Below are 24,641 nucleotides of genomic sequence, written 5' to 3'. Positions count from 1 at the left end.
AGCATCACTAATAATAATAATAACAACGCCATAGTTAAAAATAAATAAATAGCAGGATATTATTGTACACATTTAAATAATAAACCAATATTAGAATAATATTTGCGCCTAATAATGGAATTTTTAAATATCTGCTCTACAGATATTTCTTAGCTTTTATATCAGATTCTGTCTCACTACTTTTATTTTGTAATGCTCTCCAGCGCTGTCGTTTTTTTCCAGTGGCCGGCTCCCAAATAACTTCTTATTTCACATCTAGTGCACTACATAGGGTGTGACGTCGTTATTTCTTATATTTTGAAGTGGGCAAATATAAGAAGTACCAAGGCCAATTGTAACGCAGCCTTTCCTAAACCGAGACTTCTCAACCAGTTAGCGGCGAAGTTTCACAAACGATTATCTAGTACGTTTATTATCGGTAACGCCGCTGCGAATCGATTACAGTTACATTTTTAAAATTATGCTTTTCCACACTTTTCAGTGACGGGGTCATTGTAATATATTAAAACCTAGGATTAATACAGTTAGGATCCCGGCTAGCCTCGGGAGCTAGCGGCTTCACAGGTTGTTGGCAGTCTGTTTGGAATTAGCTTAATCAAGTTAGCTTTCATTTTCCCAGCAACAAACCTAACGGGTAAGAGTTTAAACGTCTGTATAACGTGTAGTCTGTTGCTCTTTTTGTGGAAAATAATAGTTATCCTTTTGCCTTGTGTTTATGATATATAAATATATATATTTTGCTAACGCTGTGAAATATTTAAGTGACACGTCTACCAGTATTACGACACGCCCCGCCTCCTCAGGCCGGATTGGCTGAAATTAGGATTGACACTGTTCAAGTGAGAGCCTGACCGCGAGGACGCATTATTAGCCAATCAAAGTGAGGGAGGCGGGATAACAGGAGCCAATCCGAGCGCTGGAATTTTATCTGAATACGGGTGGAGACAAATAACACACCCGGCTATGCTAATAATGCTAGATAATCCTGTTCTTGAGGAACCTAGCTGGAGTTACTGAGTTGGAGTTAATATAAATCTTATTATTATTATTATGCAGTTATAGTGAGGGTCACGTGGTCAGTGTGCTCATATGAGAGGTTCTGTCAGTGTCATGCTGATGTTTATCTCTCTCTCTCTCTCTCTCTCTCTCTCTCTCTCTCTCTGTGTGTGTGTGTTTTCCATGTTTGCTGATAACCCAAGCTGAATAAGAACCATGAAGCTCTACAGTTTGTGTGTGTTGTACAAAGGCTCGAACAAGGCCAACCTTCTCAAAGCAGCCTACGATTTGTCTTCGTACAGTTTTTTTCAGAGATCCAGGTAGGTACCTGATCTCTTGCCTGTATGCAGGCCAGGGTTTCAGTTAGGATATTTTAGCCCATTCTACCACCGTTTTTCCCCATTGAATTTTCTTCTGTGTTTACTTTTCAGACGGGATAAGAAGAGTCTTCCCCAATTTCATGATTCTAAAAATCCCACAAATAATACACCTACACCTCATTACCTTTTTAATACAGACTGTTTTGTGCTTGATCACTTGACTGTAATGTATCACGTATAATCCTTTTATACGTATTGGGAATCATTTATCAATCTTTTATTGAAGCCGTGCGTTAAAAAAGGTTAAACGCGTAAGCCGGACCGAACAGTTTAGATTTTTCTTTCTGCTCATGCGTGTACTTCGAAGCGCGCTCTTGAGACAGCTGATTTTCATGTTGCGACGCCCACAAAACTCCATAAAATGTCGAGTGCACAGAGCTCTGGGAGCACGAAATGAACGATCAGGGTGAAGGCTGAAACGAACGTTATTCTCGCAGTAAACTCACCATCATCAGGCGTTATTTTACAGCTGTACGGAGACCGACCGGCCCGTTCTCCATTTATATGGCGGCGTTTCTTTTGTCATAATTAAATGACTCCTTTTGTTTGTCTTAATTTATGGGTTTGTGTTGTCTCGCTCCCTTTTTTAAAAACATTTTTTTTAAATGAAATGTTCTTTAATTATTGCCACTAATTGCTGAGTTGCGCAACAGGAAAGTGTTGGTGCGATCATCTGGAGACTGAAAGTTCCCATCCCAATGATGCCACAGACATCTGTGGCTGTGAGTGAGGGAGGGACGGACGGACGGATGGAGGGAGGGAGTGAGTGAGAGAGGGAGGGAGGGAGGGACGGATGGAAGGGTGAGGGGTGGCGTACTCTCTCTGTGTGCGTAGTTTGTGAAAAGATGACCGCCATGACGAAAGTCCCCAAGATGCTCCTGTTATGACGACATTACTCCACCTCCCCGTGTAAAAGTGGTCTAGCTAATAATGCATGATTTCGAAACCACATACATATATTTCTATGGAAACATGATTAATGGTGTTCAGCTGAAGTAATTATGATCAGGTCAAAGAATTAAAATAAAAATAAAGCATGAGTGTGCTAAACTTTTGACAGGTAGTGTATCTTGAATCATGACCCTAAATCTTATCTTTCAGTGTACAAGAGTTCATGACGTTCACCAGCAGCCTGATAGTCGAGCGCACCGGATTAGGAAGCCGCGCGTCCGTCAAAGAACAAGGTTCGTATCGTGAGTAGTGAGTTTGCTGGATGAAGATGAAGCGTTACGCTGGTTTGTGCCTGTGTTTTTTTTGCGGATAAAGCTGTTCCAAACCAGTCATTACGCTCGCTCCAGCTGGAAGGGAAACGACTGGGCTGAAGGGTCACATTAATAAGAACAACAAATTGGCCAGCTGATGTTTATCTTCAGCCAAGGACTGAGTCTGTCCAGTTGCCTACCACTCAGTCTACTGGTTTCTCTGTGATTTACTGCCTAATGCAGTTTTCCTTTGTACCCATATTGATTAATCAGAATGTGCTGTCAGAAGTGTTTCCTCTTTTAGATTTAAGGCCACGATTTCCTCCTCAGTCGATGCTGATGTGACTGGCATTTCAAGTGCCTTGACTGAGATTTGGATGATGTTGGGTATAACTGAATTAAGCACAGCAACATAGTACACTTTGATCCACAGCACAGATGATTTTAGAAATAAACTCCAGCTGTCAATTAGGCTTATAATTAATAACGAGATATTTCTAACAACAAGAACAGATTAAATAATAATGAATGAATAGCCACCATTTAAAGTAAGGCCATTGAAGTCATCCCGGACCCTGTAGAGAAGTGTGACTACAGCGTTATTCTATAGCGGCGTACCGATTATAAAAACATTCACATAGGAATGCTGTAAATTGGCACAAAGGACGCGTCTCGTTATCCATGACATTGTTCAAGCTCCGGCTCTCGGCCCCTCACTGAACAGAGCAGACGCAGAGAGAGGTGAGAGTGCAGTGGGAAAGCAAGCCCTTGCACTTGCAGGACAGTACTGCTGATATTTGGAAAGTTGTAAGGTTTGTCCAAGAAGATCATCCGATTAGTTGCTAGGCATTTGGGGTTTTTTTTTTTGGCGCAAAAAAGTCTGAAAAGTGGGTAAGTTGGAAACACTGGTCTGCACTGACAGCTAGGTAAAAGGCGGTTTAAGCTCCGCCTCTTCCCAGCAAAAAGAAAATGCAGAGGGAGAGGGAACGTGTAGTTTTTCATTTATGCACATTCTATCTGAAAAGCAATAAAATACAGAGTTCCCAAATGATGCCCTGTCTGTGGTTTTTTCTTGAACAATTTGCGCCCCCTTCAGATCTCTCCCCTGGTTGAGAACCACTGCATTAAGGTGATGACTTGTTTCACAGATATTCCACAACTTTAAACGTAACTATTCTTGCTAGCTTTGGCAAATTGCTGTGGTTAAAAAAAAAAAAAGGGTATAACCCACTTTGGGACAAGCTGGTATAGAAGAATAATCAACTTTTGATTGATGACAATGCATCTCTTGTACCATTTTTTATTTTCCTAAAGCAGCATGCCTCGTCATGTTTAAGTCCTTACTTAATCAATGTCACCTTTATTTCCACTGCTTATTTTATACAAACAAAAATGCCATGCAGAAAGAAAGACGTGTGCTATAGCCATTGTGTAAAAATGATATTCTTACTTCACAGAATACCTGTGTCACGTGTACGTCCGGAACGACTGTCTCAGTGGAGTCGTGATCGCAGACAGCGAGTACCCCTCCAGAGTCTGCTTCACTTTGCTTGATAAGGTGCACTTGTATGGTTACAACAATGATTTCCAAGCTTTCTTAGTCTTTAATTGTCGAGACAGTTTTGTTAGTGTTTCTTCTCTTAAAGGGGGTCATGACACGGTCCTTGATCTTTTGAGATGTAAGAAGTTCCATTAAAATGTCCTGCAAGTTTCATAGCTTAATACGTACCTCCTCGGGACTAAAAAGAGCATTTATTTAACCAAGCTCCAAAACGGCTTGTTTGGACGTTGCAGGATTTGTGACGTCACACGAGCAAATACGTTTGCATATGACTGCCCCAACAGCAAGACATCGACACTTACTTTTACATCTTTGCACCATTGGCCCCGCCCACTGGCACGCAGTCGCTGAAATCTGTAGTAAATGGAAAATAAAAGCTAAAAGTGTTCTCGTTGTTGCCTGTTTAAACAAATGGCGTTGTGCGTCAGTGGATAAGAATCTCACAGCCTTCAAAGTCACCTTGCAGGAATTGTATGCTTTATATACTTCATAACCACGTCAGCGGAATGATCTACAGACTGCTGACAATTTAAAGGAAAGACCAGCGGCGGCTCGGTTATGCGATAGGATACACATAATATGCATATTTTGTAGGCGTGGTTTGTCTTCATGAGGTACAAAGACGTTTCTGTTCCCAGCCTTGTCTGAACTGCCTCCCTTTCAGAAAACACTGCAGAATGTTGTTCAGAATGAGCCCTAAACCAGTCAGCTGTGAGGATTTACCATGTATAGTGTGGTAAAGCAGCTCGGGCTGTTTCACAGCATCTGTTTTTTAAATTCGGTTTGCCTCTGTTGCAGGTGTTGGAGGAATTCTCCCGGCAAGTGGACAGCATAGACTGGCCTTCAGGCTCACCGACTACTGTTCAGTACACCGCCTTAGACAGCTACCTGGCCAAGTACCAGGTGAGATGCTTTCATAGGCATTAAATCCAGAATATATATATGAGTGAAGTCAGTATAGTGGAGATAATCACAGTGGTGCTGTTGCATCACAGAGAATAATTTTTCTGTAATCTTACTTATCTACTGGTATCAAGAGTCACTTTAAAAAAAAAAAAAGTGAATCAAACTGCAAATCTGAAAACACTGAGCTAGGCGTCAATGCCAAGCAAAAATATTTCCCCGTAACAGGTTTGGTTTAGAAAACTGACCCTTTTAAGTACAAAAAACTAACAGATTTAATGTGTGCATTTACCTGCAGACTGACTCTGTGATGATCACACACACACACACACACACACACACACAGCCCTACATTTAGGTTGTGTGAAGTAAGACGACGGTTAGGAAACCAACAGCATGTTTTTATCATTAAAGATGGGGTTCTCAAACTTTTTTCCAGGCAGAGATCCCTTTAACTGTAGTTCCACAAGTTCCACTGAGCCTCTCCGTACAGACGAGATTTAATGAACATAATCTACCTATTCAAATATATGGCAAATTTCAAGGTGTACAATTATTTTCTGGCTCTTATTATAGCCACAGAGATTATTTAAAAATTCCTGTTATTCCTGAACTTTCCACGGAACACATTACATACATGAATTAAACCAATTTAGTTCAAGTGATTAGCCAAACAAACTAATAACTATATAAAAAAAACAACAATATGCTTTGGTGATGATGATCGGTTTTGATTTCCACCATTGTAGCAAAACCTAAATCCTGGACTCTGATTATGCTTCACAGACTTTGAGAACCACTGATGGAGTTTAGGATGTTTATAATCACACACCAAAAACATAACGTAACCAAAATAACATAAACGATGCCAGGACAAGTTGCATCGTTTATAAATAACCGTTTCATTTCTCCACATGAATGAATTTTGCCTGATTTATTTACAAGTCATTCAGAAGAACAAACTGTTCTTAAACCTGTTGTTATTTCCACAGAACCCGCGTGAAGCCGATGCCATGACCAAAGTGCAAGCTGAACTGGATGAAACCAAAATCATACTGGTAAGTAAAATGTCATCACACGAGCAACTCGATAGTCATAAATGATTAAAAGGTTTGTTGTATATTGATTGTCAGATCAGTGTTGTAAAGCGAGCGTGAGAATGCTTGTTCCTGTAGAAATGGTTTCAGTTTTTAAGCCCCGCCCAGTTATTTCCACCTGCTTCCTCAGTTCAGCACTGATAGTCCATACCATCAGATAATCTTTTTTTTTTTTTCTTCAATCATTTCAACAAAACATCCCTGTTTTCTGTGGTTAGCTCTAAGATTTGCTGGTTTAATTGAATGAAAAATAATCTGTCTAATGATATTATATTCACATGAGTATTTTTGCGATTATATTCTGACCTTACATTACAAGAAACATCTTATCATATAAACAGTTTGTTATATACTGGGACGTATTTTTCCCCATAGCACCACAGTATTTTTGGTGTTCGTAATACATTTTAACTACAGATTGGCTGATTGCGAACGTAGAATTTGATGTTGGTGTTTTTTCTGCTGTTTTCTGCAGCACAGCACAATGGAGTCACTCCTGGAAAGAGGAGAAAAGCTGGATGATTTGGTACAGAAATCAGAGCACCTGGGAAACCAATCAAAAGCCTTTTACAAAACGGTTAGTATAATGAGTACTGTACGGCGGCAAATGCTGTCCTCCGTCTTCGTAGCGATTAAAATGTGTGGAATTATACGATCATGTTATATATTACAGTATGTTTTTAAGTGAACAAATAAGTAAGGAATAGACAACGAAAGGGTGCGCCCGTGTAGGAAAATAATCAAAGATGGAATTAAAAAAATCAAATGGTGGTGAACATCCACGAGACAAGTTTGTTCCTGTTGTCGCTTCTGTTATAGACTTGATGAATAGCTTCTCCTCTTCTGTCTCCCGACAAACGTCAACAAAGTTTTATTTAATCCCTTTATTATTAGCTTTATTGGATTATATGGAGCCTCTGCCATACAAGTCCCTGTGTATGAGCTGTTACCATAGTAACAGTAATGTATTAGAACGATCACATTAATATAAACCTACCGTTCATGTTCGTCGGAGCTACTGTTCGTAATACAAAAATAATTTTCGCCTCCTGACCAATCGTATTCGAGAATTCAACCAAGCTGTAGTACAATTTCCCCAGAACAGCACATCCTGACATTTATTGCTTTTACACCACAACAGTCTGCCGTTGCTAACGATTTATTATTTATTAAAGAACGTCATAATTTTTATTCGTTTCTATTTTCTTCTTTTTTAAATAAAAATGCAGGAAGTGCAAAATCTGTCTTAATGCCTCCACCACCATGCTTCACTGTGTAGATATTCGGAAAACTTCTTCCATACGAGTGTCTGTGCAAGTTATTACTATGTAAAATGTAATTTATTCGAATGAGCATATATAGTGAACTATGCTCGAGCTGTGCTGTTATAGACAATCAATCAGCACCTTCTGACCAATCGGATTTAAGAATTTAACGGCGCTGTGGTATAACGAAAGTTAATCTTGGTGCACCAACCTTGTATGTGTTTGTATTGTGTCTCTGTCAGGCACGGAAACAGAACTCTTGCTGTGAGGTGATGTGATGAACACATCGTGACGGATCAGACACTCCTGGACCACCTTTTCTTTATCACTGTCCTCTCTCTTAATTCTCTCTGTCCCTCTCTCGACCTGGACTCAGACACAGAGCAGACACAGCAGTTCCAGAGACCTTATAATGAGTGTTGAGGATAGAGAGAGAATCCCTGATGTTTGTTTTCTTTCCCTCTCAGATGGGTTAGAGGGACTGATTTCCCAGACTACACCACACTTAACTGCACTGTTAGAGGGTTGGCTTTTTCTTCCACGTTCTGAGACCGTCCGCTCAGGGCCTGGTGTCCGCAGGGTTTAGGATGGAAAATGCACAGCGCAAAGAGAAGGTTAAGACATAGTCTCCATTGTGCCTTACTTTTTAAGTAGCTGTGCGTTCAGTTAAACTGTTAGCCTTAATAATGAACATTTCAAATGATGGGTTATAATGAAAATTTAAAAAAAAAAGTAGTTTGACATTTTCTTATCTTTTAATACTGGAGAATGCACTGATCATGGGTGATAACCAGGTTTCAACGTTAATGTCTTATAGTTTGTGTACTTTACATTATTTTCAAATTGTGAAATAAATTGAGTGCATTATGACTGGCTTTTACTTTGCTTACATCCGTTGTTCTTTGTACAATTTTAATAAGCGCTTAATAAAACATATATATTTAGTTATATTTTCACATTCCCAGTTTTATTTGGATAAGCACTTAAGTGTTGAAGGTAGTGATTACGCTTTAGGTAGTGGTGGTTTTTTCTTTATTAATAGTCAAACCTCGAGTGTGGTCTCCTCTGGAATCAGTCCCTTACCCTTGAATGATATTTCATAATATATACGGTGTCCTGTTCTCTTATATTCGGACAGAACTAATAAATGTGAAATGTCTGTACTTTTAAATATTCTACAATCAGTGTTGGGTCTAGAATCACATCAGATACTCCGTCTCTATAACGTTTCGATTCCTTTCTTTACTTTTGGCACAAGCTGAAGTTATAAAATTATTTAATCCCCATATCGGGTATATTAAATTCGCCACATCCTGAAATGTGTCATTTAGGACCTTTAAGGTTCCTAAAACTCCACTCTGTGTTTACGTACATCAGAGAAAGTTTCAATATCAAATATCCGGAGTGCAGTGCGTGTGGTTGATGTTTCGGTTTATTTTGTGAACATTCTTGTGATTCCATGGTGTAAGAAGGAAAAAAAGCCCCTAAAGACCATGTTTTTGTGATCTGATGTTTTACTTTCTGCAGCGTTGTTGCTCAATCGGTGTGGCTTGTGTGTGTCCCTACGCAATGTAAGGGTTGTATTGAATAAATCAAGGTGCGTTTCCTTGCAAAAATACCACAAGCTGCTCTGGAGGACCTTCTGAGGTGCCTTTTTTTGGTAATTGCCAAATCCCTGCAGCTCATTCAGTCTTAATTTAAGGCTGACCGGCACCATGTTTTGTGTAGTTGTGTATAAAACTAACTTGGCAAAATATACTCCAATGACATGTACATTGAAAGTGTTTATAGGCAACGTTTGGTAATATTAGGTATTATATGCTGTAACATTTTTCCCCTCTTCAGTTCAGATGCACAGTTAATCTGCTTTGTACTGTAGTTTATTTTTAATCTTATTCCCATCTTTAATGTACTCATTGTATAAAAAATATAATTAACACTGCAGTTGTATTGAGTGAAAAAGTTATTTTCGATCTGTGAAAATGAAATAACATCACGTTGCTGAATCTGTGCAGTTGTGAAATTTTTTGGGATTCAGTAAGAACAGTGAAGTAAGCATTGAAAACTGAAACCAAAATGATGGTTAGTGGAAATCATTGTGTTTTAAACTAGAAAACATCAAATATTACAAAAATACAATCAAATAAAGCAAAGAATTTAGTTTTAGTAAGAGAGAGCAGAAGGCTTGAAGGACAGAATGAAACTAAGCAAATGTCCTGGGTTTATTCCAACACTGAATGTTTTTAAACTTCAGGTTACGACTATAGTTTAGTTTTAAGTGACTTTCCTTTCAGTTCTAAATGATTATTATGACCAACAAGTCTGAGACACTGATCTACATGTTAAGAAAAACTTCTTTTAGCTTGTTCTTCACATAAGAATTGAGCGAAGGATGTGAACCTATCAAGGAACAGTCGAGATGATCGCCCATCTCCACAACATCAGCTCTACCTCAGAAACCATCTCAGCGGGTGTGGTCACTTTCCTCAGGAATAGTATTCAGATCAATGGTTACTGCTGTGTAATAATTTCTTTATAAATCAATTCGGTCTCTTCTTTATTTCCAAGCATTCAATGCAGGTACGTCCTCACAGAATGTCCATCCAGCTAGTCATATTGGAGCTTTTTCCATCCCAGTGTGTCTACTGGTTTGTAGAAAAATTCAATTCTGTGCTGTTAGGATTTGTTCTTCTGCTTCCCGGCTTTCCTAGCGTAGCGAAAACTCTTCAGTGGGTTCTTCCCTCTGATATTCTTCTGCAAGCATGAGGAAAGGAGATGGACATGATGTATATCGTGGTTAGTTATTATTATGTTCAACATCTTTACTATAAGCAACACTTCACCAACCCGGGAGCTCTACCTTCCTGAAGACTTTAGCTCCAACCATAATCATGCCCACCCGACCATCTAATCATCGCCTCAAGAGGTTCTTGATCGATTCAAACAGGTGTGTTAAGAGTTTGGTTGGAGATGAAACCTGCAGGAAGGTCGATCTCAAAGAACAACGTTGATGGCCAGTGCGTTAGACTGTTGCCATTAAAGTACTGTCAAAAGTAGCACCAAATAACCCAAGTATTCCATAACATTTTTGCTTAAAACGCAAAGTTAATAAATATAGTACTGTCTAAGTTGCAATAGAAAAAGCTAAATATTTTTGTACCTCAACCACTCGATGCACCAAGCTGCTCTCCCAATATTACTTAGAATCGTACTTCAAATAAATAACATTTCCTCCCCAAATAAGGAATAAACAACTGTGCATGCTGCTACAGGAAATTTTAATATTTATTAAAACAACGAAAAGTCTTGCAGTCCCTCCAGAATTTTGCGATCGTAGGAATTACCAAAAATGAAGCAAACTCAGCAACATTCAGAGGCAATTTTTCTAAATTACTGCATATTTGGGCCGAGACACGTCATCTGACATAATCACAACGAGCATTCAGTCAAAGCCCTCTTCAATTCACATGCGTCGAACGAGCACAGCTAAAAAGATCTCATTTACCAACAAACCTGCGAGAGGCTGTGCGAAACTATTTCAAGTTTACTCGGCTGTGCGAGTGCGATTTCGCCAATTCAAGTAGTTTTCCACTAGAAAACCACTTGTTTTGAAAAAAGACGCAGGAAAAATCGAGCATTTTTGGCTGCAACAATCACAAAAAACCTCAGCTAGATCCTGTACGGACTGGTCGTGCTATTTATCCATTTATAGTTACATTTAATGTTGCAGAAGTTAGTTCCTGAAGTAAGTCATTTTCAGTCTCACCTTGAAGGCAGTTTTCATGACTCCCTTTGGGTTGGGCTTGAACTTGAGCTTCTTCTTCCGGCATGAGAAGGGGTTGACCAGATTTTTCAGCGAGGACGGAACTGAAATAGCGATTACGTGTAGGTAAATGTGTTTAAATCGAACACAAAATATCTTTATCTTTTCTAATGTTTCAATAATAACTATACAACTATAAACTATTAATATTAATGATTTCTTACTCAAGTAGTCTGGTACGTTTCTCAGGTGGGGTTTGATTATGGCAGGATGGAGGTCTTTGTCATGACGGAGCAGTTGCAGATCTCTCGGGTTGTCTTCAAAGTACATCTGGACCAAAACAAAGCATTTCAAAAGATGGGCTTCGCAAACTTGGATAAATTGTTGAGGAAACTTGTCTACACAAACCTGAAGCTTCTCAGAGTTGAGCAGCTCCTGCTTGATCTCCTTTATTCTGGCTTCCTTCACTGCTTGCTTGGTCACAGACCTCATCGCATCCTACAGGGAGTTAATAACTTATTTATGTTGTTCCTTACACACATTGAATAATATTAAGCGGAGTCGAAGACTCATACATGTTAAACTGGTGGCAGAAAAACAAGTTTAAATATGTAACCGCCATACCCGACATCTGTATCTAAATCCTTCTATTTCATCCATTTTGAACCCGTATGGCTTCAGGGCGCAGTTTCTGCTGTCTGCACATGAAGAACACAAATATTTAACTTCACAAAGCAGATGTTTCAAAGTGCAAAAAATTGTCTTTATCGTTTAACCTTTTGATCTTTTGTTAAAAAATAAATTCACAAAATATTCTGCTCTCATGGATATCAAACAAGTGCAAACAAAACAGGTTTATCAAAAAAAAAAAAAGCCATCTTTGTTAAATAGCTGTGCAACAATTATTGGCACCCTTTTAGTCAGTACTTTCTGCTAGCTCCCTTTGCCAAGATAACAGCTCTGAGTCTTCTCCTATAACGCTGATGAGGTTGGAGAATACATGGCGAGGGATCTGAGAGCGTTCCTCCAGACAGAACCTCTCCAGATCCTTCACATTCCAGGTCCACGCTGGTGGACTCTCCTCTTCAGTTCACCCCACAGGTTCTCTATGGGGTTCAGGTCAGGGGACTGGGATGGTCAGGGCAGGACCTTGATTTTGTGGTCAGTAAACCATTTCTGTGTTGATGTTGATGATGTTTTGGATCACTGTCCTGCTGGAAGATCCAACCACGGCCCATTTGAATCTTTCTGTCAGAGGCAGTCAGGTTTTCATTTAATATCTGTTGATATTTGATAGAGTCCATGATGCCATGTATCCTAACAAAATGTCCAGGTCCTCTGGCAGAAAAACAGCCCCAAAACATTAAAGATCCTCCTCCATATTTAACCGTGGGCATGAGGAACTTTTCCATATGGCTACCTCTCTGTGTGCTCCAAAACCACCTCTGTGTTTATTACCAAAAAGATCTATTCTGGTTTCATCTGACCGTAGAACCCGATCCCATTTGAAGGTCCAGTAGTGTCGGCACACTGAAGACGCTCGAGTTTGTTTTTGGATGAGAGTAGAGGCTTTTTTCTTGAACCCCTTCCAAACAGCTTGTGGTGATGTCGGTGACTTCAGATTGTAGTTTTGGAGACTTTCTGACCCCAAGACACTACTAACTTCTGCAGTTCTCCAGCTGTGATCCTTGGAGATTTTTGGCTACTCGAACCGTCCTCTTCACAGTGCGTTGAGACGATACAGACACACGTCCAATTCCAGGTCGATTCATAACATTTCCAGTTGACTGGAATTTCTTAATTATTGCCCTGATGGTGAAATGGGCGTTTTCAATGCTTGTGCTATTTTCTTTTAGACACGCCCCATTGTGTGAAGCTCAACAATCTTTTGCCGCACATCACAGCTATATTCCTCGGTTTTTGGTATGAATGATTAAGGGAATTTGGCCTGTGTGTTACCTCATATTTATACCCCTATGAAACAGGAAGTCATGGGTGAACAATTTCCTGTTCCTAGTCACCCAGGTGTACTAAAGAAAAGTAAAATATCATCGAGATTATACTTCAAATATATTTTTTATATTTGTGTTTTGTTTGCAATTGTTGGATATCCATGAGAGAGTATTTTTGTGAACTTTTTGATCAAAATGTTAGTTTTGCACAGCTGCCTTTGCTCATATTTACCAAGGGTGCCAATATTAATGGTGGGTACTGTATGTTATAAATAATAAATACAAAATTAAGTATATACACTTTTACGCTCATTGGTTCCTGACCCTGTAGAGTCCTAAGGAGCAAGTTTATTGTTTTGTCGTGAGAGTTACCTTCTGTAAGAGCATTCTCAACCTCCTCCAGCAACGAGAGCTCTGAATGGGAGACGAACGTGAGAGCTGTGCCTTTGTTGTCTGCCCTTGCAGTCCTGCAAAACGCCACGAAACGGCAAAATATGAGCAATGCGGATCAGTATAATCAAAGGACACAAATGTAACTGAAAAGTTGACGTTCACCTGCCAACTCGGTGGATGTAGGATTCTAGAGAAGTGGGAAAATCAAAGTTGATGACATTTGCGATGTTCTGGAAGTCCACACCTCTGGACACACCATATTCTTTATCTTTGCCTCTGAAATAAAGATCATCCAAATGTCATTTCTTTTCATGCACGTCATTTCTTGAGTTAATTTCTACTGACTTATCGGCATCTCTCAATAAAATGAGCAAATATTAATAAATTAAAAAACATGTCGTCCCCCCCACAAACACAAAAAAGTTGGGGTTTTTGTTTGAAAACACTGGTTTCAAAATGATCGGCATCAGCAATTATCGACTGCAACGATAAATAGTTTGGGACGCCTGTCCTGGAAATAATAACAGCGCCGCATGTCGTCCAACAAGGTTTGAGTATGTCTGTCCCAAAACATCAATGATCAGCCTCCATACTTTGCAATTCAATTTTATGTGTATAGCGCTTTTAACACTGGACATTGTCTCAAAGCAGCTTTACAGAAATATATAAACACAGGATAGAGATTTTAAGTGTGTGAATTTATCCCTATTGAGCGAGCCGGTGGTGAGAAAAAACTCCTTAAGATGATATGAGGAAGAAACCTTGAGAGGAACCAGACTCCGAACGGAACCCATCCTCATCTGGGTGACAATGGATAGTGTGAAAGTAAAGGGAAGTTCACACACACACTATAATGTCAGAAAACTGTATGTATATGCAACGTGAACATATTGATCATCTAGAAAAACCATACGTTTTACTCTTTGACTTCTTTTTCTTCTTCTTCTTTTTCCCACTGCTCTCGGTACTCTTGGATTCAGCAGTCGGGTTGTCAAGCCTTTGCTCATCTGTGGCTATGATGTAATTGTAGAATCCCTGATTAAACTGTGATATGATGTGACACCTAGATTATGAGAAAAGAACTGAAGTTGAATTATGTGCAATTAAAGTTAATTAATAAAAACAGCACCTCCGACTACATACACATTACGAGCGCATGTACAGTTGTTGTTTGTTTACATTACAGTTCACGAACTGTTTAAATTTTGACAAAAAATTTTTTTAATCTGAAAAGTCTTCCAGAATTTCCATAACAATTTCCACCATGTTATTTTGAAAATAATGTGCCATGTCTACATTCGCTGGACACAGTAATAGGAACACCAGTTCCACTTAATCATTCATGCAATTATCCAATCAGCCAATCCAATCATGGTCCAGCAATTCAGTACATACAATTATGCACACAGAGGTCAAGAGCTTTCTGCTGTTGTAGCCCATCTGCATCAAGGTGCAGTGTCGTGTCGTGTGTTCTGAGATGCTTTTCTGATCACCACAACTGTACAGAGTAGCTATATGGGTTACTGCAGCCTTCCTGTCGGCAGCTCGAATGATCAGCAGTCTGGCCATTTCCCTCTGGCCGCTCTGATCAACGAAGCAGTTCCTACAGAATTTCGCTTGATTTTTTTTTTTTGCAAAATTTGCAATGCAACTAGTTTTTTATGCTTCTGTTTGCGGAAAACTACTACTTGAATTGTTCTGCACCATCTTTTGCAATGATGTTTGTTGGTAAATAAGACCTTTTAGGTGTACTGATGTTCGTTGCATGTGACCAACTTTGATGGCGGCTTTGGCTGAATGCGCCTTGTGATGACGTCACATGATGCGTCTTGGCCCAAATCCACGGAAAATCTGCAGTGATTTTTACAAACTGTGAGCTCCGAATATTGCAGAGTTTGCTTGATTTTGCATTCATTTTTGTGATTGCGAGATCCTGGAGGGACTGACAAGGCATTTCCTCCAGCAGAACTACCGCTCACCGAACGTTTTATGTTTTTCACCACATTCCGTGTAAACTCCCAGTTTCTGAAATTCTCAAATAAGCCCAAGACCAACCACCATGCCATGGTCAAAGTCACTGGGATCACAATATGATGATTCTGCATGATTTGATGTATGCGTGCCTGCAACATGGTTGGCTGATTAGATACAGGACCAGGTGTTCCTAATAAAGTGGACAGTAAATGTATGAACACAAAATACGTCGTCCTCCTTTTTTAGTTAGCACGTTACTAGCAGACTCGCCTCGAGCGCACAGGGAGTTCAGAGTTGAGGACGCAGGAAGGAATGCTGAACTGCTCCAAGAAAAGCTTGAGCCTGTAACAGCGATCCAGACTGCCGACGAATATGAGCGTCTTGCCTCGCACCAGGCCAAGTTTGAGAAGTGTATAGATGAGGAGGAACTTGTCCTCCTCCTCACATTTCACACTGTACTGCTGCAGCTGGGACTCGTCTGGAAGCTGGGAGCCTTGTAGCTTCAGCGTCACCTACAGACACAGGGTGAGAATTAATCCGGCCAAGAACCAGGCCATATTCATTTGAATCCTACAGCAACATTCGTTATGAACCATGTTTAGAATTTAACAGAAACCATGCCAGAGTTAAAGATAATAAAGACTAATCATAAATAGTCATTTAGATTTTTCACCCTATGTTATCAGGGCTGTGTCCAGGACATATGAGTGTTCAATCAGTCATAGTTGTCTGGTGGATAATTAGGTTCAGGAAGCTAACAGTCACCATTATTTTTTTCTTCTCTCGTTCAAAAACCAAAAATCAGCTTGCAGGGACGGCAGATGATCTTTCCAGAACCAGAAACACGTGAAACGCTGACAAAACCGAACCAAATAAAGTCTAACGCAAAGTCATCATATAACACTCCTGCTAGCACAACACGCTTACCGTTAAATATACGTACTGAGAGAAAATAAAGACACTAGCCATACTTGAATAATATAATATAATATTATATATATATATATATATATATATATATATATATATATATATATATATATATATATATATATATGTGTATGTGTGTGTGTGTGTGTGTGTGTTTTACGTGCTACATGAAGAGAAAACGCCACAGCTCATAGCCAAGGAGTTGCGACTACAGACTCTCCGACTCTATGCTGCGGGGACAAGGAGTCGTCCCTACACAGAAATTTATAGACTTATTTGCGTCTGTATTAATGCGCTTAAATAGCTAACATTTTTAGTTTCCAGGCAACCAAAACATGAGAGCTTTTACGTAACCAGTAGGCTAGATAATAAAATTTAGCTTAGTCCACCCCTGTTTATTATGCTTTTATCCTGATATAATTTTGACTTAAGTTTTGTTTTTATGGCTTGATTTATAAATGGTGAATCTTGGCTTAATTCTAATCAGTCATGTGGCAAATGTTTTGCTCCCTGGTAAAACAATCCCTCCGATACTTACAGGGTTGTGTAGAACGAGCTCCTTCAAGGCCTGAACATCGTTATTGAGTGTCGCAGACATTAAGAAAGCCTGATAGATCTTAGGCAACTGACTGTGGGGGAAAAACAATAAAGGCGTGTTTACAGACTTCATCCCGTTCGTTCTCACCAGACGTCCATTGAGCACTGAGCAGAGAATAAGAACAAATATTCAAAGCCATGATACGTGTGAGGGCTTTCAAAAACACTCACCAAATGAGGTCCTTAAGCTCAGCCTCGAAGCCAAAAGAGAAAAGAAGGTCCGCTTCATCGATGATGAGCACATCCAGAGCGTTCAGTGCCAAGTTCTGGGCTTTGATATGGGCTTGCACCCGAGACGGAGTTCCCACCACAACATCTGGCTTTTCCATCAGAATCGGCCTACAAGGACACACAGATTTTGACCTCACCATACAAATTTATCCACAGCGATCGAGTAAAATCAGGGATTCACGTCAGCAGCAACGAGAGCTGGTGATCGACATTGACAGGAGGCGGAGCCATAGGTGTAACTTATTCCGTGGAAATGTTCTCAGCATTTTTCAATGTGTAGTATTGTAAAAAGCTTTTATATATAGAAAACCTTCTAAAATAAAGTTCCGCAGGGTGGCATCTGTAATTAAACGTCTCCTTTATGACAAACTATTGCATCCATACAACTGAGTTTCTAGCAGCATTGTTTTCCTGTGTTTCATGTTCCACTTACAGCAATCCATCCATCCACCCATTTTCCATACCGTGAATCCTACACAGGGTCAAAAGGGAACCTGGAGCCTAGCCCAGGGTAACTTCCGACACAAGACAAGGGACATCCTGGACAGCATGCCAACCCATCACCAACAACCCATCCCCTATAGCAATCAGCCTACAATGCAAGTCTTTGGACTGGGGAGGAAACGCCGGAAGCACGAGAACATGCAAGCTCCGCACACACACTGTGGAGGTGTGAGATTGTGGAATATAGGATTGTAAAATGAGTCTTAATACTAGCTGTCGTGGTCACTGCCATTTACGATTTGTATCATCGTTCAAGCTCTTTACTTCTCTTTTTAACTTGTTTACTTCCTTCTTTAACAGAGTTTTTGAACTAATGTATCCATCGTTCAATGACTGCCTCAAAACCCAGTAGGAATTTCAAGCCTGGCTGAATTGAAAGACAAGCTTGTGGCATGCTTGATATAAATGAATGTCTGCAAATTGACCAGGTGTCTAACTGATCACACAGGACCCCCCCCCCCCCCCCCCCCCCATCAATCCAGCACTTTCCACGGCAAAGGAGCAATTGCCAGCATTGCAAAGTGAAAGAGAAAGTGATTGTTTCATGTAAATAATGAGCAAAGAAACCTCTTTGGTTTTTGGTTCCTAGTTTCAGCTTCTGAAGCAGCCTGTCAAACTTGCTGTTGCTCGCTGGTGTTTTTTTTCTTTCTTTTGTGCAGCAATTTAACTTTTGCTACAACCATAAACTGATCAATTATTTCCAGATTATCAACATGGTTACCCATAATTCCCTGCTGTTCATATCTGTGGGAATCTACAGCAAGACAAATAAGGACTTTTGTTTTGTTAATTGGAATGGCACATGAAGGGAAGATGCGAGACAGACCCGTGTACCAGCAGGTGTACTGCAGCTTATTCATGACGTAACGATCAATGGTGAATTGTCCGTACGGGGAACCAGCACGTATTATCCTATTTCTGAGGAATAGTCAAAGGTGAGTCACCGAGTTTTTAAAAGGTTAGGTGTTTTGTTATGTAAATAATGGAGCCACAACGTATATACCATTATAGGACGCTTTAATAGACTTGCGAGTCTGCTAGAAGAGCAAGATTTTAGTAATGTATGTGTGTTGGTGAGGTCTGAGTGTTACACTGGTGTAGATAATCTAGTAGGTGGGTGGTTTTGTGTGCTCTGGTTAAGCGTGCGGCCATTTTGCGCTAGCCTGGCCGATGGTTTGTGCAACATGACGCATAAATATTAGAGAACACTCAATGATTTTGTTTTTAAAAGAATTTAATTAAATAAAGAACTCAAAACAGCGGTATCTCAATAAAAGATTACACAGAAGCATAGTAAAAATATGATCAAAGGTCAGATTTCAAGACCTTTATGAAAAACCTAGACTTTGGAACGTGTTCTCAATGAGACTAATTAAAAATGTTTAGATGTACTGATTTTGCTGGACAATATCTGGACAGATAACGCCACAGTTATAATCTACAGTAACATTTAGAGGAAATTTTATTCAATTTCCTATTTTTCAGTTCTTTCGTGCTGGAAAACTACACTGCGTCCCAATTCACTTACTATCCACCCTAAATAGTGTCCAGGATTTGAATTAGTGTGTCCCGAATCGTAGTATGTTGAAATGAGCATCCCAATGGCACCCGGATGGTCTACTATTTAGGTTTTCGAAGTGTGGATCCATGGACACTTTTTCAGCTAATGGTGCCCAGAATTCCTTGCGGGAGCGAGTGAGTGAGGGAGTGAGGGAGCGAGTGAGTGAGGAAGCGAGTGAGTGAGGGAGCGAGTGAGGGAGCGAGTGAGGGAGCGAGGAAGTGAGTGAGTGAGGAAGCGAGCGAGCGAGTGAGTGAGGAAGCGAGACAGGGAGCGAGTGAGCGAGAGAGCGAGGGAGTGAGGAAGCGAGCGAGCGAGCGAGTGAGGAAGCGAGCGAGCGAGCGAGTGAGGAAGCGAGCGAGCGAGTGAGGAAGCGAGCGAGCGAGTGAGGAAGCGAGCGAGCGAGTGAGGAAGCGAGCGAGCAAGTGAGGAAGCGAGCGAGCAAGTGAGTGAGGAAGCGAGCGAGCGAGGAAGTGAGGAAGCGAGCGAGCGAGGAAGTGAGGAAGCGAGCGAGCGAGGAAGTGAGGAAGCGAGCGAGCGAGGAAGTGAGGAAGCGAGCGAGCGAGGAAGTGAGGAAGCGAGCGAGCGAGGAAGTGAGGAAGCGAGCGAGCGAGGAAGTGAGCGAGTGAGTGAGGAAGCGAGCGAGCGAGCGAGGAAGCAAGCGAGCGAGTGAACGAGGAAGCGAGTTAGCGAGGAAGCGAGCGAGTGAGGGAGCGAGGAAGCGAGTGAGTGAGGAAGCGAGTGAGTGAGCGAGCAGTTTTCTGACGGTTTTGCAAACATGGCAGACGAGTATAACGCATTTGGAGAGGTGGAAATGAAAGGTAGGAAAATAAATCAAGAGAATGCTAAATTACGTTAATATATAGCATAAATTATACAAGGAATAATGAAGAAAAGATGAAATGCATCGAGGGTGTTTGTTTACAGTTTGTTTACTCTTTTGCTACATACCCAAAACTATGTGCCTTTCTTTTTTTTTTATTGTACAAAAAGGGAACGTACTTTAATGCATAGTATAAGTAGGCGAATTGGGACGCAGCACAAGACAATACATTTATCAATTCTCCAGAAAAAAACGGCGCTCACCTCTGGGCTGATAACTCTGTTTTGCCCGAGATGTCGGCCACACGAACGTCTCGGACACAGTAGGTGGTGAGCTGGCGAATCATGGCCTGTACCTGCTGTCCCAGCTCTTTTGTGGGTACCAGGACTAAAGCTCGCACTGCCTGCTCTTGCAGCGTCTATCACAGAAACAAAACAATATAAATAATCATTAAATATCTCTGACCACTGCCATCTCTTACTCCACATTAAACAAACAAGGTTTTACAATCCGACAGATGACCATGAGCTTTAGGTAGCAAATAAACAGATCACAGTAAGGATCTGAGTGTAAACATCATCATTTACAAAATACTATATGTAACATTACTGGTTTTACCTGTACTGTCAAATGTTTTGTTTAACTGGTCATGGCTCACTATGCCTGTAGTTCAGCTTAAAACCATTAGACTTTTAAAATGCAGTTATTTGATTAGTTCCAACCACCATCATGTCCGCTGAACAGATTAAACTAAAATCAACTTTTCATAGTTTTTCTTCATACGCACGTCATACATCGTACAGTGTGTTGTGACAGCCTACCAGATCAGTCACGTATCGATCACTCAGTTACGGCTCTAAAGTGTTGCACAGCATTAAAAGAAGGTGCCTTAGTGAACAGAACCGGCGTACATGCCGGTGGAGCCAATTCATCGAGTCCTACTTTTACACAGCAGCATTTCGTTTGTCTTAACTGAATACCTGGATTTGTGTTGCCGTTAATATGAAAAGCCTGTTTAGTTTGCTTTGTTTTGGGTTTTTATTTATTTTTCATTAAATGTGTGTCTAACTGAAATAAATCGGCGACTTAAACTTAACAGCGACATCTAAAATATAAAAGTAGAGTAACTCTGTAACGCTCACTGGCAATTATACGATTGATATGAAGCCGATTAAATCGAGGTTTACATTATTGAGTCTCTATATATTTTAATTGACACAAACTCAAGAGCTCTCGTAGAATACAAACATTATTCCAAACTAACAGGATTTTCATGAATGTAAGTGCTAAATGTAAATACACATAAGTGTACTTACATTTAGCGAACCAATCAATTGGTTCGCATCCAACTTCATAAATGAGGCCCGAAACACATACGATCTGTCCTCAAACTTGACCAAAATGAGCCGGAGTACCTGGTAATCAAGATCACCGATTATCAAAGTGATGCCCTACCTGCTTAGAGGTGAGGATCCGCTGAATCAGCGGCACCGCGTAAGCAGCAGTCTTCCCCGAACCGGTCCGAGCTCTTGCCAAAATATCCTTCCCTTCGAGAGCCAGCGGAATGGCTTTTTCTTGAATGAGGGTCGGCTGGGCCCATCCAAGGTCAGCTACCGCCTGCCAACGCGTACAGAGTCATAAACACGAATGTACAAACTGAATTCATTTGCCATATTTAAAAGGACGCACTATACATTTTAATGTTCAGCATACTTGTATTGGAAATTAACCAAGATCTAACGTGAAAATAAGTTTGTTTGTTTTTTACCCCTCTTCAGCAGAGTTAATCAATTAGATCTAAATATGGACCCTCATATTTCAGAGAATCAAACTGAGCACTCAAAAAATGCAGTAGAAGAACCCAATCAATGTATACATTTAAAAAAACAAAAAAAAAACAACAACAAAAAAACACTACAGCTTCTGTTGTAGATTCTTGCGACCAGTCACATGCATTTCATGGCTCCAGGCTGCGCCTAAAATTCATCAAGTGCGCCAAAATACGCACCTGGAAAGTGAGGATCAGATTCTGTGTCAGAAAAACATGTAAAAACTAAAAAATACCAGATTTTTCAAGAACAATCCTCATGTCTGTCGAGCCCCAATGCTGATGGCACACCTGCTAATAAAAAAAAGCAGGCTCCAGCTGTGCCAGCACGAGAGAGAGAAACTGACGGGGAGACTGTCCATGTCAATCAACGAACACTAACGCTCAAGTAAAAGTGCAGATAGGCATTTTAAAACTTCTTGGATTGAAGAGTTTGCATGGCTCAAGCATGAATGGAAGGAGCGAAAAATGCAATCCAACAAGCGAAGAGCTGCCTTTCACCGTTTTTAGCCATGTGATGCAGTCCACTCAAAACAAACAAGCTGGTGGATGATGTACTGCAGTTGTTGTGCCTGCTATCCAGTTCGATAGCTGTGTTAAAGATTAACGTCACTTTGTACAACCTTCAGATTGCATTTTTAAATAAATATGCTATAAGCTATTATAGTGACTTATTTTTAGAGTAACTCTGTAATAGGCAATCCAGCAGCTCGTTCTGAGCGCTTTTAGATGTACCTTTTTGATACAGCAGGTGTGTGTGTGTTTCCTATAACGAATGAGATGCACATAGAAGAGCTAATATCATTAACTAGGGTTGTCAGGTTTCAGCAACATTTCCAGCCCAAATACATCTCAAAAACCCCACAAAAGACCTGAAACTAGTCCCAAAAAAAAATCCAGGCACTGGAAAAGGGAGACATGTTTTCTTTGCATGGGAAACGAGGTCAACATTCTGATCTATGTACATTATTCACTCCATAATCCCCCGTTCTCTCCCAAACTGTCCTGTCCTCAGCTGCTCCTTCAGGCATGGGGCAGCATAATACCTGCCCCAGTGGGCCTCTATTGGCACTTCCTGAAAGCTGACAAAATCAATGGAACATCTTGTATCTTTCAAATAGCAATTTTTTTTTTTTTATCACTCAAAAGAGGCAATTAGTATTTCAGTGGAATTTAAAATGTATGGAGTTGTGAATGAGGACTTTATGAAGATTTGGTAAACAGTTGACATAAACAGTGACATTCTCCCCCACCTGCACCTTACGACGAGACTGAAGTGTTTTTCACACTGGGCATGTTTACCACAGTCTGAACCTGAGTGCGATTGTTCCCGGCGCCCACCACAGTTGTTGGTCTGGATTCAGGCTCGCTTTACTCTATCAAGCCCCAGTGCATTTGCGTTCATCTTACATCGTCACAAACGCATACGGAGAACGCATGAACCTGAGTACGTGTTGCGCTCGCATTCACAGGAATCGCACCACGGTTCCAGTGCAACCGAACTCAGAGCATGTCCTACAGGTCGTCTCGGGTTCCATACCGCGGTCCGCATGACAGCTTTCACATTACCAATATTTCATGCATACCGTGCTCTGTTTCGGACTGAACTGCCAGTGTAAAAGCCCCCTGGGGTCTGATCAAGGTGAAATTTGAAAGAAAGATTAAGACCTTGGACGTCTGATCAGAAGGTTGTGAGTTCAAACCCCAGCACCACCAAGCTGCCACTGCTGGGCCCTCGAGCAAGGCCCGTAACCCTCACTTGCACAGTTGTATAAATGAGAAAAATATAAGTCATTCTGGCTATAAGCCGAATGCCAGAAATGTAATAGGGTAATGAGGCTTGAGTTACGTCACAAACGTGGCGGTCGTCAGCCAATCAGTTTTCAGCAAGCATTTAGCAACCATCACAAAACTTTATAAATATGTTAATCTCTGGTCTCTTTACGTTATTTACTGAGTCCCTACTGGTAAAGGGTCTTAGGGCTCACGGGTCGCTTGTTTATTTATTTATTTACACATTAACCAAACCCTCTATCATTCTTTTACATCAGTCACATAGTTCTAAATATCGGAAATGTCAGTAGTTGCACAGTTTGAAGCAGGATCAGTGATTCAACACACAGTCGAATTAAAGACATGTTAGAGGACTTGTTTCGGTAATAAGGAAACACCTGGAACTCACCAGGCGGCGGCGTGTGAACGAGCACGCAGCTAGCTAGCAACTAGCTAGCAGTCCCGATTAACGTATTAACGATTTCTAACGGCTGTCGATAACGACTGGTTATTTTGTTTATGGCGTTGTTTGGGCTGCTACAGTTTTAGTTACGATAAAGATACCTTTAAAAGACGGTCGTCCAAACCCATCTCGTGAAACTGAACGCTTCGGGGATCCATGTTTTCCCCCACGTGATAACACTGGAGCATGCGCAGACCGATGCTCGCGGGACGGTGGCAAAGATTTGACGTAACGCCGTAAACGCAGACGTAGCTGCGCTCGTGAGGAGAAAAGTTTGGGAACCCATGTGCTAGACGACTAGGTCAGAGCATGTCCCGTGATTAGTACCTACCAAAAGTGGTCCAAAAAAGGACAACCGGGCTACCCCGTCTGGTCCGAGCCCACAGAAGAGCTACTGGAGCACAAATTGCTGAAAAAGTTAAGGTGTCAGAACACACACTGCATTACA

At 40.8% G+C, this 24,641-nt stretch overlaps 2 protein-coding genes across 3 annotated transcripts; one reads left to right on the top strand and one right to left on the bottom strand.

The window, feature by feature from the left end:
• Window positions 1-322: 322 nt before the first annotated feature.
• ykt6 (YKT6 v-SNARE homolog (S. cerevisiae)) lies at window positions 323-9,410 on the top strand. 2 transcript variants are annotated; one of them, XM_017488546.2, is made up of 8 exons: window positions 323-634; window positions 1,200-1,316; window positions 2,478-2,560; window positions 4,036-4,136; window positions 4,938-5,042; window positions 6,035-6,100; window positions 6,615-6,716; window positions 7,647-9,410. In XM_017488546.2, exons 2-8 carry the CDS (start codon window positions 1,213-1,215, stop codon window positions 7,680-7,682), a joined length of 597 nt encoding a protein of 198 aa, XP_017344035.1. In that variant the 5' UTR covers window positions 323-634; window positions 1,200-1,212; the 3' UTR covers window positions 7,683-9,410. The 2 variants fall into 2 exon arrangements, with proteins under 2 accessions (XP_017344035.1, XP_017344037.1); XM_017488548.3 differs by having other exon boundaries at window positions 325-403.
• On the bottom strand, window positions 9,269-24,439 carry ddx56 (DEAD (Asp-Glu-Ala-Asp) box helicase 56). The gene is made up of 14 exons (XM_017488545.2): window positions 24,295-24,439; window positions 21,585-21,746; window positions 20,393-20,547; window positions 17,185-17,352; window positions 16,955-17,045; window positions 15,757-15,998; window positions 14,426-14,575; window positions 13,675-13,788; window positions 13,492-13,586; window positions 11,792-11,865; window positions 11,576-11,665; window positions 11,392-11,497; window positions 11,171-11,271; window positions 9,269-10,158 (listed from the first exon to the last, which is right to left on the bottom strand). Exons 1-14 carry the CDS (start codon window positions 24,379-24,381, stop codon window positions 10,081-10,083), a joined length of 1,713 nt encoding a protein of 570 aa, XP_017344034.1. The 5' UTR covers window positions 24,382-24,439; the 3' UTR covers window positions 9,269-10,080.
• Between the last annotated feature and the right edge of the window lie 202 nt (window positions 24,440-24,641).

This window comes from Ictalurus punctatus, chromosome 16, assembly GCF_001660625.3.
Source record: "Ictalurus punctatus breed USDA103 chromosome 16, Coco_2.0, whole genome shotgun sequence".
NCBI classification, from domain to species: domain Eukaryota; kingdom Metazoa; phylum Chordata; class Actinopteri; order Siluriformes; family Ictaluridae; genus Ictalurus; species Ictalurus punctatus.
The sequence above is the reverse complement of the archived record's forward strand: the minus strand, read 5'-3'. Positions and strand labels throughout refer to the sequence as shown.

Coding starts and splice junctions, on each gene's coding strand:
- ddx56 (XM_017488545.2), bottom strand. CDS start 24,381: ATGCTCCAGTGTTATCACGTGGGGGAAAACATGGATCCCCGAAGCGTT. Junction 20,548..21,584: donor GGATCCTCACCTCTAAGCAG/GTAGGGCATCAC, acceptor TTTCTGTGATAG/ACGCTGCAAGAGCAGGCAGT. Junction 14,576..15,756: donor GAACTCCCTGTGCGCTCGAG/GCGAGTCTGCTA, acceptor CTCATAATCTAG/GTGTCACATCATATCACAGT.
- ykt6 (XM_017488546.2), top strand. CDS start 1,213: ATGAAGCTCTACAGTTTGTGTGTGTTGTACAAAGGCTCGAACAAGGCC. Junction 1,317..2,477: donor AGTTTTTTTCAGAGATCCAG/GTAGGTACCTGA, acceptor CTTATCTTTCAG/TGTACAAGAGTTCATGACGT. Junction 5,043..6,034: donor GCTACCTGGCCAAGTACCAG/GTGAGATGCTTT, acceptor TTATTTCCACAG/AACCCGCGTGAAGCCGATGC.